This window comes from Penicillium psychrofluorescens (genome assembly GCF_964197705.1).
Source record: "Penicillium psychrofluorescens genome assembly, chromosome: 3".
NCBI classification, from domain to species: Eukaryota; Fungi; Ascomycota; class Eurotiomycetes; order Eurotiales; family Aspergillaceae; genus Penicillium; species Penicillium psychrofluorescens.
In genome coordinates, this window is record NC_133441.1 from 283,963 (window position 1) to 299,116 (window position 15,154).

At 53.6% G+C, this 15,154-nt stretch overlaps 8 protein-coding genes across 8 annotated transcripts; 6 read left to right on the plus strand and 2 right to left on the minus strand.

Moving 5' to 3' along the window:
• Positions 1 to 182: 182 nt before the first annotated feature.
• On the plus strand, positions 183 to 1,608 carry PFLUO_LOCUS4229 (mitochondrial glycerol-3-phosphate dehydrogenase; the record flags this gene model as incomplete). The annotated part of the gene is made up of 4 exons (XM_073781559.1): positions 183 to 352; positions 414 to 427; positions 661 to 1,307; positions 1,363 to 1,608. 4 exons carry the CDS (start codon positions 183 to 185, stop codon positions 1,606 to 1,608), a joined length of 1,077 nt encoding a protein of 358 aa, XP_073638301.1.
• Positions 1,609 to 5,392: 3,784 nt separating this feature from the next.
• Positions 5,393 to 6,259, plus strand: PFLUO_LOCUS4230 (uncharacterized protein; the record flags this gene model as incomplete). Its single annotated transcript, XM_073781560.1, has 5 exons — positions 5,393 to 5,465; positions 5,519 to 5,558; positions 5,615 to 5,621; positions 5,674 to 5,800; positions 5,859 to 6,259. The coding sequence occupies 5 exons, from the start codon at positions 5,393 to 5,395 to the stop codon at positions 6,257 to 6,259; spliced, it is 648 nt and encodes a 215-aa protein (XP_073638302.1).
• Positions 6,260 to 6,492: 233 nt separating this feature from the next.
• Positions 6,493 to 8,345, plus strand: PFLUO_LOCUS4231 (uncharacterized protein; the record flags this gene model as incomplete). Its single annotated transcript, XM_073781561.1, has 6 exons — positions 6,493 to 6,517; positions 6,564 to 6,646; positions 6,702 to 7,109; positions 7,163 to 7,878; positions 7,949 to 8,055; positions 8,107 to 8,345. The coding sequence occupies 6 exons, from the start codon at positions 6,493 to 6,495 to the stop codon at positions 8,343 to 8,345; spliced, it is 1,578 nt and encodes a 525-aa protein (XP_073638303.1).
• Positions 8,346 to 9,398: 1,053 nt separating this feature from the next.
• PFLUO_LOCUS4232 (guanylate kinase) lies at positions 9,399 to 10,255 on the plus strand (the record flags this gene model as incomplete). Its single annotated transcript, XM_073781562.1, has 5 exons — positions 9,399 to 9,414; positions 9,475 to 9,585; positions 9,653 to 9,676; positions 9,744 to 9,922; positions 9,983 to 10,255. The coding sequence occupies 5 exons, from the start codon at positions 9,399 to 9,401 to the stop codon at positions 10,253 to 10,255; spliced, it is 603 nt and encodes a 200-aa protein (XP_073638304.1).
• A 364-nt stretch (positions 10,256 to 10,619) lies between these two features.
• Positions 10,620 to 11,942, minus strand: PFLUO_LOCUS4233 (cell division control protein; the record flags this gene model as incomplete). The annotated part of the gene is made up of 6 exons (XM_073781563.1): positions 10,620 to 10,958; positions 11,009 to 11,222; positions 11,280 to 11,417; positions 11,474 to 11,555; positions 11,608 to 11,736; positions 11,804 to 11,942. 6 exons carry the CDS (start codon positions 11,940 to 11,942, stop codon positions 10,620 to 10,622), a joined length of 1,041 nt encoding a protein of 346 aa, XP_073638305.1.
• Positions 11,943 to 12,189: 247 nt separating this feature from the next.
• PFLUO_LOCUS4234 (uncharacterized protein) lies at positions 12,190 to 12,576 on the plus strand (the record flags this gene model as incomplete). The annotated part of the gene is made up of 2 exons (XM_073781564.1): positions 12,190 to 12,484; positions 12,545 to 12,576. 2 exons carry the CDS (start codon positions 12,190 to 12,192, stop codon positions 12,574 to 12,576), a joined length of 327 nt encoding a protein of 108 aa, XP_073638306.1.
• Positions 12,577 to 12,910: 334 nt separating this feature from the next.
• Positions 12,911 to 14,108, plus strand: PFLUO_LOCUS4235 (Ski complex subunit Rec14; the record flags this gene model as incomplete). Its single annotated transcript, XM_073781565.1, has 6 exons — positions 12,911 to 12,913; positions 12,966 to 13,002; positions 13,053 to 13,480; positions 13,537 to 13,630; positions 13,685 to 13,871; positions 13,925 to 14,108. 6 exons carry the CDS (start codon positions 12,911 to 12,913, stop codon positions 14,106 to 14,108), a joined length of 933 nt encoding a protein of 310 aa, XP_073638307.1.
• A 108-nt stretch (positions 14,109 to 14,216) lies between these two features.
• PFLUO_LOCUS4236 (kinetochore-associated Ndc80 complex subunit spc25) lies at positions 14,217 to 15,047 on the minus strand (the record flags this gene model as incomplete). Its single annotated transcript, XM_073781566.1, has 2 exons — positions 14,217 to 14,761; positions 14,816 to 15,047. The coding sequence occupies 2 exons, from the start codon at positions 15,045 to 15,047 to the stop codon at positions 14,217 to 14,219; spliced, it is 777 nt and encodes a 258-aa protein (XP_073638308.1).
• Between the last annotated feature and the right edge of the window lie 107 nt (positions 15,048 to 15,154).

A 15,154-nucleotide genomic window follows, 5' to 3' on the forward strand; every position in this document is an offset into this window, starting at 1 on the left:
TTGTTTACTTTTCCCTTTTCCCTTTTCCCTTTCTCTCTCTCTCTCTCTCTGCCTCATGCCTCGCAGTTTCCCAAACGGGAAGGCACCCCAAGGAAGGCGCCTCCTCCCACACCGTAAACCATTCGACTTTTCGCTGCTCTTCTCTTCCACCTCTGCATGCTATTCGCCTCCCAACGCCCACCATGGCTCGACCACAGAAAACCCGGAGTTCTACCTCTTCCGTGTCGCGCAAGACGAACGCATCACAGGATGACAAGACAACCCTGTCAGCCAAGGAATCATGCCCTGAGAAACAGGATCCGTTCGGAGACGAGACGCATGCTGGCGTAAAGTACAAGACGATGGCGTGGTGGTGAGTTTTCCCATTTTTGATAGCCCGCGATGGTTGATAGAGTCGAACTCGTTCCGACTAGGCAAGCTGGGATGGGTAAGTCGACCTTCCAAAACGTTGTTTCCGGTATTTCAGCCTTACATCGTCAGTGATGATCGCGGAGACGATATCCCTGGGGATTCTGGCGCTCCCCAAAGCGTTGTCGACATTAGGGCTCCTCCCGTATGCAGCGACCATCTTGTTCTGGTCGTCAGGGCTGCCCGAACTGACGTTTCTTCCCAGGGGGATTCTCGCAATACTGGGAATCGGAATCATTTCGACTTATACAGGATACACCATCGGACAGCTGAAATGTCGTTATGTGCAGATTCACAGCATGGCAGACGCCGGAGATATCCTGTTTGGGAGCCTTGGCCACAGAATACTGGGTTCTGCACAACTTATTTTCTTCCTCTTTGCCATGGGTGGTCACATCCTGACCTTTTCTATCATGATGAACGTCTTGACTGAACATTTTACCTGTACCATCGCGTTTTCTGTGCTGGGCTTGGTCGTCTCGTTTGTGCTGACTCTCCCGCGGCGACTCGAGGATCTGTCTCATATCTCCACTGTGAGCTTCATCAGTATCATTGGAGCATTGCTGACCTGCATGATCGGTGTTTCTGTGAGCCCTCTGGTCCCGGCCCAGTTGCCTCTTTTCTCTCCCACGCCCTCAGTGCATGATGCATGTCTTGCCATTGCGAATATTGTCTTTGCATACGCCGGACATGTTGCCTTCTTCACCTTTTTCTCCGAGCTGAGGGAGATCAACGACTATCCCAAAGCGTTGGCGCTCCTGCAAATGAGCGAGATGGTTCTATACACGGTGACTGCAGTCGTCATCTACGCCTTTGTTGGACCAACTGTTACATCGCCAGCTCTGAATTCAGCAGCAAAGCTATTTCGAAGAATCTCCTACGGAATCGCCATTCCAACTGTACGTATTGGTGCAATACACTGAACTAAGGGAGATCACTAATCTTGAATATCAGATCGTTATTGGGGGTGTGGTGAATGCCCATGTGGCGGTCAAGTCCATCTATGTCCGCACCGGCCAAGGTGATAACTCCATGCACACCCGTTCATACACAGCCAGAGCTTTCTGGGCGGCCATTTGTGCTGTGCTTTGGGTCTTCTCGTGGGTCATCGCTGAGAGCATTCCGGTCTTCAACGACGTTTTAGGCCTTGCGGTGAGTACGGTCAATGCGTGGAACATCATCCTTGGAGCTGATCGATAGTACAGAGTTCGCTGTTTGCCAGCTGGTTTTCATTTGGCCTGCCAGGCCTCTTTTGGCTTCATTTGAACCGTTATCGCTTGTTTATCACCTGGAAGCAACTGTGTTTATTTGGTATCAACACCTTGCTAGTTTGCCTTGGATTCATCATTGTCAGTGTAGCTCTGGCTACATATTGGCTTATGCTAATCGTCTTCCAGTGTATCGTTGGAGTGTATTCATCAGTTCGGTCTATCTTTCGGAATCTGAAGGAGGGAATCGGGGGCGAGTGCTTTTCATGTGAAGACAACTCGTTGTACTAGAGAAGGAGGGGAATGGGTCTTTATGTTTAGCAGATTGGCATAGTCGGTGAAGTGTATCATTATTTTGGAACCAACGGGGGGTACACTACACGGTGGCACCGGAGTACCGCGAGTCATGTTGCCCCCTTGGCCTCCATCCCCTGACTCCTCCAGTCGGAGAATTCAGCAAATTTAGAAACACCTAGTGAGTGACTAGGACGAAAGGCTGCGGGCCACGCACTTCTTTCAGTTGGAGAGACGATCACATTTATGCCTAACTATAGATCACCCCATCGGGGCCGCATTCGGAATTATCATTCTGTACAACAATGTAGGCCTACCGAATGTTTACCCTGAAATGCATAAATGAGTGTCGACCCCGGCATGCAGGCGAGCAGCCACTCCATCCGACCTCTCCAATCGAGACGGTTCCGTTGGGCGGCCACAGACCCGCAAGGTTTGATTGCCTGTTCCCTGCGACACGCAAGTCATCCTGGCAGATGGAGAAACGGCCGTCGCAACACAAGCTCAGCTCACTCCTCCCCCTCACTCCTAACACCCGAAACGGAACACAGACGCCAGGGGACGGTACTTCCAAGGTCTCTATCCCGTGGTACAGATGCAGTGGATCAACGATGGTCAAACAACGCCCCTGGCCCCTGTACATTGTCCAAACAGACGTTCAGGAGCGCAGATTTGCCTTCAGCTGGACATCACGAGAGGTGAGATAAGTATCACCCGGAGACTTGGCGTGGCCCAGTTCAGACCACGTTGGTCCCCCTTCCTTGGGCTGCCGTGGACAGAAGACCTTGATGACATCAATCTAGACGAACCCATATATCACATTGGGTTTGAAGCTTAATTGCCAATACACTGGTATATATGCTCCAAATCAACATGCCCGCGCCATTTCCCCCAGTTATTTCCGACAGCCATCCGCCTCCGATGTAGTGCGTTGGTAATTATCCCAAAAGCGCGCTACGGCCCTTTGAGCGACAGGCTGACCGCGGAAGCGTTCAAGGAAGTAATTGAAGAGAGCAAATTCATCGCGAGTGAGGACGTAGCTATCGGGCTGGGCTTGAATGCGTCGCCACAACTCGTTGATGGCAGATTCCAGAACCTCGGTCGTCTGGGGATCGACGGGGCCATCTTCGCAATTCCGGGCTCGCTCTAGAGCCTGGCGGATCCTAGCTTGGCTTGTGGAGGGGTTGGGATCAGACATTGCAGGCCGTCCACTGCGCGCGAGTTGGCGAGGACGGGATACGCAGACAGAAGGGATTCTCGCGGACGTGTGGACAGCGGAGATAGCAATGCACACAATGCGCACCCGCGGGTCTGATAATGGAGGGAGAATAATCAGACGGGGCCGCGGGCGTAGAATAAGTCAAATCCTGCATGAGACCAAGCGCTGAAAATGCCGAGTTCTTTTCAATTAAATGGAGCCCAGTGTGGAGCAGGGGGAGGGAGGGGGCAAGGGAGCCGGGCCAGTAGTCGGGAATCCTCTCGAGTGACATCCGATAGAGGACCTTCGCAGCGCCCAACCCTGGTCCGTTACACAAAGTCAGGTACGCATCGGATTTAAGGCGCGAGGCCGGAACGTGTGTGCCGGGGCGGTAGGAAAGCCGTCAATCCTGGGGCCACTTTCTCAATGGCCAGGCGAGCTGTGCAGACTATGGCGTATCCCCCCCCAAAAAGAACATGACTTGGGGACCAGAATTAGGGAACTTTAGGGCATAAGAATGATGAGTTGTCCTCTGGATGGGGACGTCTGCCGTAGTAGCCGATTGCACGCTTGCCCTTGACGCAACGGTTTTTCTCGGGAAAATGACGAGGGCTGAAGCGAGGGACTAAGTCGGCAAGGATTCAGACGAGGCCGGGACATGATTAGTGCAGGAGCTGTCCCCTAGGATCAGACGACAGGTCGCTTAACCACTAGGTTCGAAAATTGCAGGGCTCATGGTGCACTGGTGCACTCGGAGCGGGAGGAATGCATGCTACCAACCAGCTCGGTGTATGACTTAAGTGGGGACGGTGTCTGGCTAAGATGTTGAGGCTCCCCGGGGAGTGCTATCACTTCCGTCCGGCAGGGCATCCCTGGAATGCATCCTAGCCTCAAGAGCCGCAGCGCGTGGATTGCAGCTCTTTTGGAGTAACTAACACAAACGTCAGCGGGCTTGTTCAAGAGAGATGGCTGTGGCCGTTCGCAGCCCATCTGATCGAGCAGAGACCTCGGCCCAATCGAATCCTCACGAATCACTCACCGGAGCCCAGACTCAGAGTGGAAGGTGCATAGTGCCGACCCTAAGGATTTCACCCGGAGGCCGATTCTCTCTGTGCATTAGATTTGCTATCGGGGGTTCCCCCTGTCCAGGGGGCTTTTTGATTATGCTGACACTGAGATATGCCGACCGTGTGTGCTGAACGTGGCCTCATGTCGTTGGATGTGGACCATGCCCGGGAGTCGGTTTGGTTTTGTGAACGAGTTGTGCAGATGCCCGATATCTTTCAAGTCCTCTAGGTCTCATAATACTGTGTCTGGCCGGTCGTGGCTCCGTCCCAGGAGATTCTGCAGCAACCATCCCCGGCACGCCTCTGGCTTATCCGCTTCGTTATTGTCGAGAATCGTCATGTCGGGCAGTTGTCATGTCTGACATCATGGACTGCCATTCGCGCAGGTTTGTGTGCAACGAGAAAGTGCCAAGTGGAAGGTCTCACATCGATGTGAGGTGCCTGGTTGGGCTTCGTCACTCTCTGGCGCTCGGACATGTTGGCCGAGAAAGCAAGATGAGATCTGGGTAACTGCGGCATCCAAAGAAACCAGCAAAAGACGGGCCCTGAAAGAAACAAGACGAAACGAAGAAGAGGCTGCAGTGCCTGAATCATGGAAGCTCCACCAGAAACGACCAGCCGCAACTCTAAATCATCGGAACCTGACCGGGCACCCCCGAGCGTCTGTTGACGTTCCGATGGAGCATGGCATGATCAGTCCACCAATCTCGGGGTGAGTCGGACACCACGGGTGCATGGGATGTTTCTTTGCAGCCAACCCCCTTCAGCGATGGACCTCTACTGGGAGAAATTAATCATGGGCTGGAAAGAACAGCGGAGGGCGACGACATAGATAATTCGGGGAACCCGACCAGATAATGGAGAATTGGTTCGCGATGAATGGGGCCGGGAAAGGTGACTTGTTACCACCATCTTCCTGATAATTTTTAGAATGGATGTTTCGAAGATGATGATATTGATCCCAACCTCCGAGTCTACAGTTCGTTAGTGAGAACATGGATCCTGAAGAGTCCACGTGATTGAGCTTGCCCCCTGTTCCCAAGAGTACCAACCCGACGACATTCATCGATGTCCAGATCCTGCTTTCCAGATCGCTGCTCCCACCGAGAATAATCGTAAATCATCGCCACGGCCATGATCTATACGATGACTAAGCTCCACCGGAGATCTCTCGATCCCCACCGTGGTGTCGCTCTCAATTCCCTCGACACTCCGCCATGGTCTACTACTTCACCTCGAACGTGGTCAGCCCGGCTGCATTTATCTACGTCGGTAAGGACAAATTTGAAAGTATGCCCGCCCACTCTTTCGATACAGGTCTGGTCTTCTAACCGTCCCGCCAGATGAGGGTCTCATAAAGTTCGGCTTGGAAAGCGATGTCTGGTGCGATCTGCTTGCCCTACCTTGTCCGGAAAAGTATAGCTGACCTGTCGCAACAGGGTTTGTGTTTTCTCCTCTTCGTCTAATGACCCAATGGCTCTGATACGGGGCCTCGCAGTTCCACGTCGATAACCTGTCGAGTGCGCACGTCTACGTCCGCCTTCGCGACGGCGAAACATGGGATAGTATCCCCGACCCGCTCCTGGAGGACTGCGCGCAGCTTACCAAGGCAAATTCCATTGAGGGTCAGTCATCCCCGACGGATATGGATGGGTATTCCGGAGGGGCTCATCAGTGGTACAGGAAATAAAAAGGACAACATTACCGTCATCTACACGCCGTGGTCGAACCTTAAGAAGGACGGGTCAATGGCCACAGGCCAGGTCTCGTTCTACAACCCTAAATTAGTGAAAAAGGTGTTGGTCCGGGAGCGCGAAAATCCCATCGTCAACCGGCTCAACAAGACCCGGGTCGAGAAATTCCCGGACCTCCGTGCCGAAAAGGAGGAGTGGTCGAAGAAGCAGCAGTACGATGAGCGGAAAACAAGAGAAGAGCAGAAGACTCGAGACAAACAGGAAAAGCGAGAACGCGAGCAGCTGAAGTGGCAGAAGGACCATGCGTATGACGATATGTTCAGCGAGGAAAACATGGAGGCCAGCAGCAACCAGGATCGCGATGCGGACTTTCTGGACGATTTTATGTGACCATCTTCGCAATCCATCAATCGATAGATTATTATTCATGACCGTGCTGTGTAGTTAGTCAGTTTTGTGTTGGATGTTTCGTGAAATAGTTAGTCAACCAGAGTTACCTAGGTCAGCTTCGTAGATGGGATTAATCATCGGCGGGAAAGGGCCACGCTAACTAATAGTGCCGTGACAGCTCGACGGGTACCGTGTTCCTCTCCTTCTATTCCTCCCCCCCCCCCCACTCAGCAATGGCCGACTCTGCTGCTGCCACAGGTGCGCGCTTTCTTTTTGTGTCCTGGATTCCCTCTGACTCAATTAGGCCCCAAGCCGAAGAAGAACAGGAAGAACAAGGGCGCCAAGGCCAAGGCCACGCAAGATGCCCCAACAGTCCCCAATGCCACCGTGAGTGATGGCCCTTGGGATTGTCATGTTTGACCATGCTGACCCTGCCACCCAGGACCGGCTGAATGGGTCAGACGAGGATCCTGGAGAGGACCTAGCCCCCGATGCTGTCAAGCGCGACCCGGCAGAGGACAACCCGACCGATCAGCACGTCAACAACCATGACCATGAGACTCCTCACAGTGACAATGAGCCACTGAATCCCACCTCCGATGGTAACGAGCCCAAAGACCGCTTCGATGCACTAGTGCGGGACCGCGATTCCTTACGCGCCGAAGTGACCGACATGCGCAAGTCGCTGGAGGAGATCCAGTCCAAACACAGCGCTGAGATGGAGACGCTCCAGCAAAGATTGGATGACGCCGAGAGCAAGAAGGAGCAGGCCGAGACCCAGTTTCAGAAGCTGCTGGAGCGGGTGAATACGATCAAATCCCAACTGGGGGAGCGCCTCAAAGAGGATGCCGTGCGTTTGAATTGCCCCCTTGGCGGAAAAATATGGCTCATACCATGCTACAGGAAGAATTGGCCCAGAACCGATCGCAGATTGAGGAGCTCGAGGACGAGAATACAAATCTGAAGACGCAGCTGGATGACAAGACAACACAACTCTCTGCACTGGCCGAGGATGCAGCCGAGAAAGTGAAGGAGCTTGCTACACTGCGGGACCGGACAACTCTATCTCAGCAGAACTGGCTGAAGGAGAAAGACGAGCTACTGGAGCAAGAGTCCTACCTCCAGTCTGAATTCGAGCAAGCCAAGGAGGCCATGCATAATTGGGAAGTTCTGGCAATGGAGGAGCGCTCCATTCGTGAGAATCTCGGTGAGAAAGTTGCGGATTTGGAGGAGCAGGTCGGCGGGTTGAGGGATGCCTATGAGAAAGCATCCAGCGAACGCGACAGCCAGCAAGGCACGGTTGATGGCCTACAGCGGGCCCTGCAGGAGATCCAAGCGGCTCGGAAACAGGAATTGCGGGAGCTCGTTGAAAGTTCCGATGCACAGCTGGAAGAGCTTCGGAAGACCCTGCGGGATGCTGAAAAACAAGCTGCCGATGCCGACAAGGGTCTTCAAACTGCACAGGAGGAACTGGAGCGGGTACGGCCATTTGAGAAGGAGGTGAAGGAGAAGAATCTGCTGATTGGCAAATTGCGACACGAAGCTGTGACGCTCAATGATCATCTCACGAAGGCCTTGCGGTTTCTCAAGAAAGGCAAACCCGAAGACAATGTCGACCGGTGAGTGTGCTTTAATTCTTGTGGTCACATCAGCTCTTGTTTTGTTTTTTTTTTTACTGATCTTGTGCAGGCACATTGTCACCAATCATCTATTACATTTCGTTGCCCTGGATCGGTCCGATCCGAAGAAGTTCCAGATCCTGCAGCTCATTGCAGCCCTGCTAGGCTGGACGGATGGTAAGCTTCTATTCATTCATCACCGGCATTCCCGGCTGACAAGTCCAACAGAACAGCGTGAGCAGGCCGGTCTTGCCCGCCCGGGGACGTCGACTATGACGCTGCGCGTGCCTGGCACTCCGCATCGCACACCGAGCACGCCGTCTCTGGCGACCGATTTTATGGACAATGGGGCCTCGAGCAAGGAGACATTGGCAGAGCTGTGGTCCAACTTCCTGGAACAAGAAGCACAGGCCGGAGATCTCAACATGATGCGACGAGGCAGCCACCCAGGGCCATCCCGGCCATAACATACGTGTACTTAGGTCTCTCTACATACCATATTTCCTGTCTCGTGGGGCTTTTCTCCGCGGCCGCCGCTTTTATGAGGGCGCTCAGATTCAGGCTCACTGAGTAAACTTCAGTACGTGCTCTGGCTCACTAAGTCTTTGGGGTTTATTAGTACAGGCATCTATGAAGCATCTGCCCCTCACTGAGTCTTGATCGAAAGAAAATAAGGGTCAAGATGTTTTTCTGTAAACCACGTTTTGATAGTCCGATCAATGCCTACATTTCTTGAGGTGTGTCAACATACAATTTTGCTGAGAGTTTTTTAAATTTTCTTGTTGCCATAATACTACCTTATTTCAATATATTGATAGTCTATGTCTGTATTTACAACTGGGGTTGATCATGATAGGCGTATAGCAACATATGGCAATCCCTAGCAGTAGTATGAATAGAATGTAGGAATAACGATACTGTATGAAGAAAAATTCCCAGAAAGTTATGTTCAGATCCCTGTGGGGTTTTATGAGGGCTTTGTGTGAAAAGAGCAGGTGGGAATGCGCCTCCCTTGAGATGGGCGATCTTACCGTAGTATGGACGATTCAAATGGAATCAGGGAAGTAAAGTAGGCTACTCAGTTGATGCCAGGTGGTATTCCACTGCAGGCCCCAGCTGATGTTTACCCCACGTGTATACTTACACTCGGCGATGGGCGTCACTCAGTGGTGGATTGCGTTATTTGGTAACTACAGTAGTTAGTTGAATAAGAGACGTGCTCAGCTCTACACAAGGACCAAAAAGCGGCGAGAGATGAGTGCCAAAAATGGAAAGAGAAAGCAAAGAAATAGCGAAGGATGTCCATCCGGTACAGAAGTGAAACAGGGATGGATGTACTTGATATAGATCAGAGTGCGCACCGCCTTCATTGTTCTGCCGGCTGTTTTCGTCCCTGGATTGGTTCCCGCTACCTTCGGGAGTCGCTCTTGTCACCCTGCTTCATGCGCTGGACTCTGCGTGCTATAGTTTCCTCCTTTTCTTTCTCCCCTTCGTTCTGTGCGACTCGCTTTACATCCACAATGGCTCCCGCCGCTGGTACCTTTCTCGTCTCGAACCACCGGCAAAAAAGCAAAAACTGACCTGGTCAATAAACAGTCCAGAAATTTCGCCCGGTGGTGATCTCAGGCCCCTCAGGCACGGGTAAATCGACGCTGCTGAAACGCCTTTTTGCCGAGTATCCTGATAAGTTCGGATTTTCAGTCTCGCGTGCGTTCTTTCCTCTCTCTGCTGGCCGTTCCAAGAAATCCGCTAACCCCATGCAATTGATACACAGACACAACTCGATCTCCACGACCAGGTTAGCTACATCGGGAAAATGTGAAGTTTGATTGATTAGTTGATTGATCCCCCCCCAACCAAACCAGGCGAGCAAGACGGACGCGAGTACAATTTCACGACCAAAGAAGCCTTCCTGGACCTCGTTGCGCAGAACGGGTTCATAGAGAACGCCCAGTTCGGAGGGAACTACTACGGCACCAGTGTACAAGCTGTGAAGGATGTGGCAGATAAAAGCAGGATCTGCATTCTCGACATCGAGATGGAGGTATCCACAACCCCAATCGCTCTGGCAGGATAGGTTTGCTGATATGGTGTTCCATTGCAGGGATTGAAACAAGTCAAGCGGACCGATCTCAACGCGCGATTCTTATTCCTCTCGCCGCCGTCCCTGGAGGAGCTGGAGCGGCGACTGCGCGGCCGGGGCACGGAGTCCGAGGACAGCCTGGGGCAGCGGCTCGCGCAGGCGCGGAACGAGCTCGAATATGCGCAGCAGCCCGGGGCGCATGACAAGATTGTGGTGAATGATGATTTGGAGACGGCGTACACGGATCTGCGGGATTGGGTGGTGGACGGGGGCCGGTTTGGTGCGTCCGAGTAGTCAATTGCACTTTGTAGAACTAGACCAGGCCGAGATTAAGAAATGAGAGGTTCTTCTCATGAGTGGATAATTAAAGGAAACTAAGTACATGGAAAACCGCCAGATGCCAGGCTCCCTTTTTTTTTGGAAATTCTGGCAGTCAACACAAATCCTAGACAATAAGAGACAAGCCCGATCAGAAACGACCGGAATGGGAGCATACAGAAAACTTGGGAGAAAAACACAGGAGACGAAAAAAGGGATATCTGCAAGGGCCTGCTGGCGTCAAAGAGGACAGGAAGTTTTCGAGGAAGACAGAAGAAAGAATAGAGCCTGGAAGACCACCGGACTACCGATTCACCGAGCACCACTCAATAGGCAGAACTCAGTATCCGTTCATGGCTCCCCGCTGGGAGTTGCGGCTGAGCTCGCGCTCGGCCGACGGGCTGATGGGTCGGCTGCCGCTGGTGTGGCCGCCCGCGGCGCTGCTCTCCTTCAGTGCTAGCAGTTGCTTAGCGCGGAAGGTCTCGTAGTGGATCTGGCTGGTGGTCTCGACCAGATCCTGGAGATGAGTCCGGGTCAGGAAGTTGCGCAGATACACAAATTCGCAGTGGTTCTCGTCCTCGACGTTGATGACACCCCAGCGGTTCTGGCGGCCGCGGACCTGCTTGCCGTCGACGACGATGGTCTTCTCGCTACCAACCACCGAGAAGGGGATAATGTCCTGCGGTCAAGTCAGCACGATTTCAGTTCGAATGGAGGAAGAGTTCGTACCTTGATCTGGGCATTGATCGCACGCTCCTCGTCGTCGAGCTCGTCATTATAGTAAGGGTACATCTTCAGGTTGTGGAAGGAAAACTCCTCCTTGATCCGCTCCTTGAAGGCCAGGCGCTCCTCCAGGGTCAGGGAGTCAGCCTTGGCGATCACGGGAACGACGTTGACCACATCAGAGAGCTTCTTCAGGACGACAATATCAATCGGCTTGAGGCTACACAGAAGAGACGATTAGTCGGCTGCGCAGTCTTTGGGAAACGGGGACACTCACGCATGGCCCGAGGGCTGGATGAAGAACAAGCAGCAGTGGATGCGGGTATCTTGGATGTAGCGCTCCCGCTGAGCCGTGAGCTCCTTCCGCAGGTAGGCGGAGTGCTGATCCTTGATGTACTTGACGATGGGGTCCCAGCTGGCTCCACAGTTAGTTGGGTAGTTCGCGAGTTCCAATGCGAGAATAATGCATACCATCGGTCGTTGTTGACCTGGTCACCGTATCCGGGGGTGTCCACAATGTTCAGCCTCAGACGGACGCCGTTCTCCTCGATGACTAGATATTCCGTTAGACCGATTACCCTGTTCTGGTTCCCATCGGTACATACTATGCGACACGGTTTGGATCTCGGTGGTGGAGCGAACGGGCTCATTGGGGGTCAAGCGGCCCTTGGAATCAATGAGGTGGGAGGCGAAGATGGTGTTGACGAGAGTGGACTTGCCCAGACCTGTCTGGCCTGTTGGGAAGAGGAGACAGGTGAGTTTTAGAAGGACAAGTGGATGGAGGCACTGAAGGGTACGTACCGACACACATCACGTTGAATTGGAAGCCGCGCTTGAGCAGCTTGCGCTCAATCTGGGAGGTGATGCTGTCGAAACCGACATGGCTGTGGGGGAAGACGGTGGGCTGGTTAGCCGAAGCGGCACTCATCGCGGCGGCCATGACGGGGACGGGACGGGAAGAGAAAAGAGGTGAGGTGAGGTTGAAGTATGTAAAGGAGAATGGAGGAAAGGATGATTATTTCCCCCTGGAAGCACAAACAGTTCGGGGGGCTCAGGGGGCCCGCGCTAGGCCCGACCGGGGTTAGTCAGACCCGGACCCGACAAACCCAGACTCTCTATCTTTCTTCCTTCCTTTCTTTCTTTCTTTCCTTCGCCTTCGCTCCCCTCACTCCCTCGGTCGTGTCGACATGTCCGCCCGCATGCTCTCGGTCGCTGCGCCGCTGCGAGCACTGTCCAGCTCGCTCGGGCCCTGGCGCATCCTGCCCGCCGCACTGCTGCAGCCCATCTCCCTCCAGATCCCCTCGCTGGCCGACATCTGGGACTCGGTCCTGCGCGCTGTGCCGAAGAAGAAGACATCCCACATGAAGAAACGTCACCGACAAATGGCGGGCAAGGCCTTGAAGGATGTCAAGAGCTTGAACACCTGCCCGGGCTGTGGTTCGATCAAACGCGCCCACTTGCTGTGTCCTCACTGCGTCAAGGGTATGCATGTGCTAGCTAAACGGGCAGACCGCTATCAGTACTAATCAATTACTCGTGCAGAGATCAAGCAGTCGTGGAAACAAGCCGCCTAAGATGTGAAACCCACTGGGGAAACGAAATACGACTATTTTGGATTGGATGGAGCGGGCTCGCGCGACGGCTGGTGGGAGAGACTACTGTACTTCTAGAATTGGGTTGTGGATATATACTGCTGCATGGCATCTGGCGTCTGGTTCTGTCGGGGAATAACTGCGAACCCTCAAAATTTCTGTTTGACTGGACTATTTCTTCAATGCGAATTTGAATACCTTTTTCAATGTACCACTCAGGGCGGAAACTCGCCCGCCAACGTCACTCCGCCCACCTCATCACTTCTTCTTCCGCTTCTTCTTCTTCCTCCTCCTCCCGACTCGGGTGGAACACAACATGGTAAGATAGACTAGATCATAAGTGCGCATGCACCCACAGCTGATCGTGACAGTCTAAACAATATCTGACGTGGGGCTCGGCAGACAATGGTGGGGAGACACTCAACCCTCGGTGCACGTTCATGACTGACCTCGTCCAGCGCACCCAATCGACATCTTTTCCCTGGCCGTAACTGACAAGCATATCCTATCAGCCTCGGGCGCATCATCGCTCAAGGTCCACTCTACCACCGACACCGATTTCCCGCTCGTGCAGTCCATCGACGATGCCCACAAAGTAGGCTGCCACCATATTGTAACCGACACCAAGGGCCAACGGGCGGCCAGTGCTGGCTTTGAGGGAGATATAAAGATCTGGTCCTGCCAGGAGGGTAATTGGTCCGCAGACAGTGTCATCACGGCCAATCTGACGGCGGCGGATGCCTGGGCGATCGCCTTGTCCCAGGATGGACAGTACCTGGCCGGTGCCACGCAGGACGGACACATAAAGGTATGGGACTTGAATGCGGAGGGGACTCAAATACGCGACCACGAAACCAAAGGGAGCTTCGGCACCTGTATCGACCTGGTACGTCTTGCACTCCACCTTGTTCGTGGTTCTCTTTCATTGACGCGTCCATACAGTCTTCGGATGGCCGGTTCATTGCCAGCGGGCACGAAAATGGTGCCGTCTACATATTCAGCACGGAAACCGGCCGCATGCCTTTTTCTTTGTCGGGTATGCAACCCCCGACTCCATCAAGAAGACATGCAATGATCTAACTGGATGCAGGTCTGGTGAAGCCCGTCCGAGCGGTGTCCTTTTCGCCCGGTGGGAAGCTGCTGGCGGCAGCTGGTGATTCCAAGGTCATCGTGCTGTATGATACATCTTCCGGTGAACAAGTTGCCAACCTCTCCGGCCACTCCGCGTGGATCATGTCTCTAGCCTGGAGTCACACCGGCGAATATCTTCTCAGCGGGTCAGTCACCAATGCCTTGTTCAATTCTGTCCATGAACTGACATCGGCTCCAGATCGTTTGATGGAAAAGTCAAGGTCTGGTCAATCGACACCAAGTTATGTGTGGCCACACACTCTGAGACCGAGAAAGCACTCTGGAGTGTCAAGTGGCTCCCCAAGACAGGAAAAACCGAAGGATTTGCAACCGCCGGGGCCAACCGCAGTCTATCTTTCTACCGAGAGGCGACGGGGGGTTGATCAAAATCAACTACATCTGACGAACTCCAGGGACATGACTGATTGTGCATAAAACTCATACAATTCCATACTCCTCAACCCCCAAGAAAACACTAGACTACCACCCTCTTAATTCAACGCATCCACAAACAACTTGCGCATCCGCTTGAGAAACGCACCAAAGTCCCGATCCTCGTTGACCAAATCCACCTCTCGCTCCAAGGCCTCCGCGTCCAGCTTGGGCCGCGTACGAAACACCTCGTAGTCACGACTGGCAGTGCCCAGCTCAAACCACGCCTCCGCCTCCCAGTCCTTCTCCAACAGATGATTATATACAAACTTCAACCGATCATCCCGGCCGGCCCCATCGATCCGTAAACAAAGGTAATCCTGCCAGAACTCCAGCTCGGGCAGGTTGAGCCGCGACTGCGCATCCAAATTTTTCGCGTGAGTTTTCTGGGCCTCGAGTTTCTGATTAATCGCCTTCTGCGTCTCGGCAATCTGCTGCTTGAGCCGGTCGCGCTTCGCAAGGCGGGAGTCGCGTTCCATCGTGATGGAGGAAATGGCCGCGTGCATTTCCGCCGCCTCGGCTGCTTCTTTCTGGAGAGTTTGCTCATGGGTTTGGGATTTGAGGGTGAGAATCTCAATGTCTCGCTGGCGCATCCGCTCGTCCTCTGGAAATGGCGCGTCAATACTTGTCTCCCCTCTCCTCGCTCAGGGCAACCTACCTTGTAGTTCGGCGAGATTGAGGTGGAATTGATTTCGCTCCTCCAAGACCTGCTTCCGGCCACGCTCGATGAAGGCGTCGAATTTGGCGGTAAACTGGGCCATGCGGTTGCGCAGGTCCTCGAAGCCGAAGTTGATGCTGGGGAGTGAATCGGCCATTGATGGCGCGTCGGCTGAGGCGAGCGGCGGGCGCATGCCGCTTGTGGAGAGCGATGGTTCGAAGGAGGCGGCCATATTGCAGACAGTAATCCGGGGGTGACTCTGGTGAAGATGGAGAGGGTCAAAAGAGAAGCAACGCGGTGTTGTTGCGGCGCAACGGGATCCTTATCGATAAGCGGGAA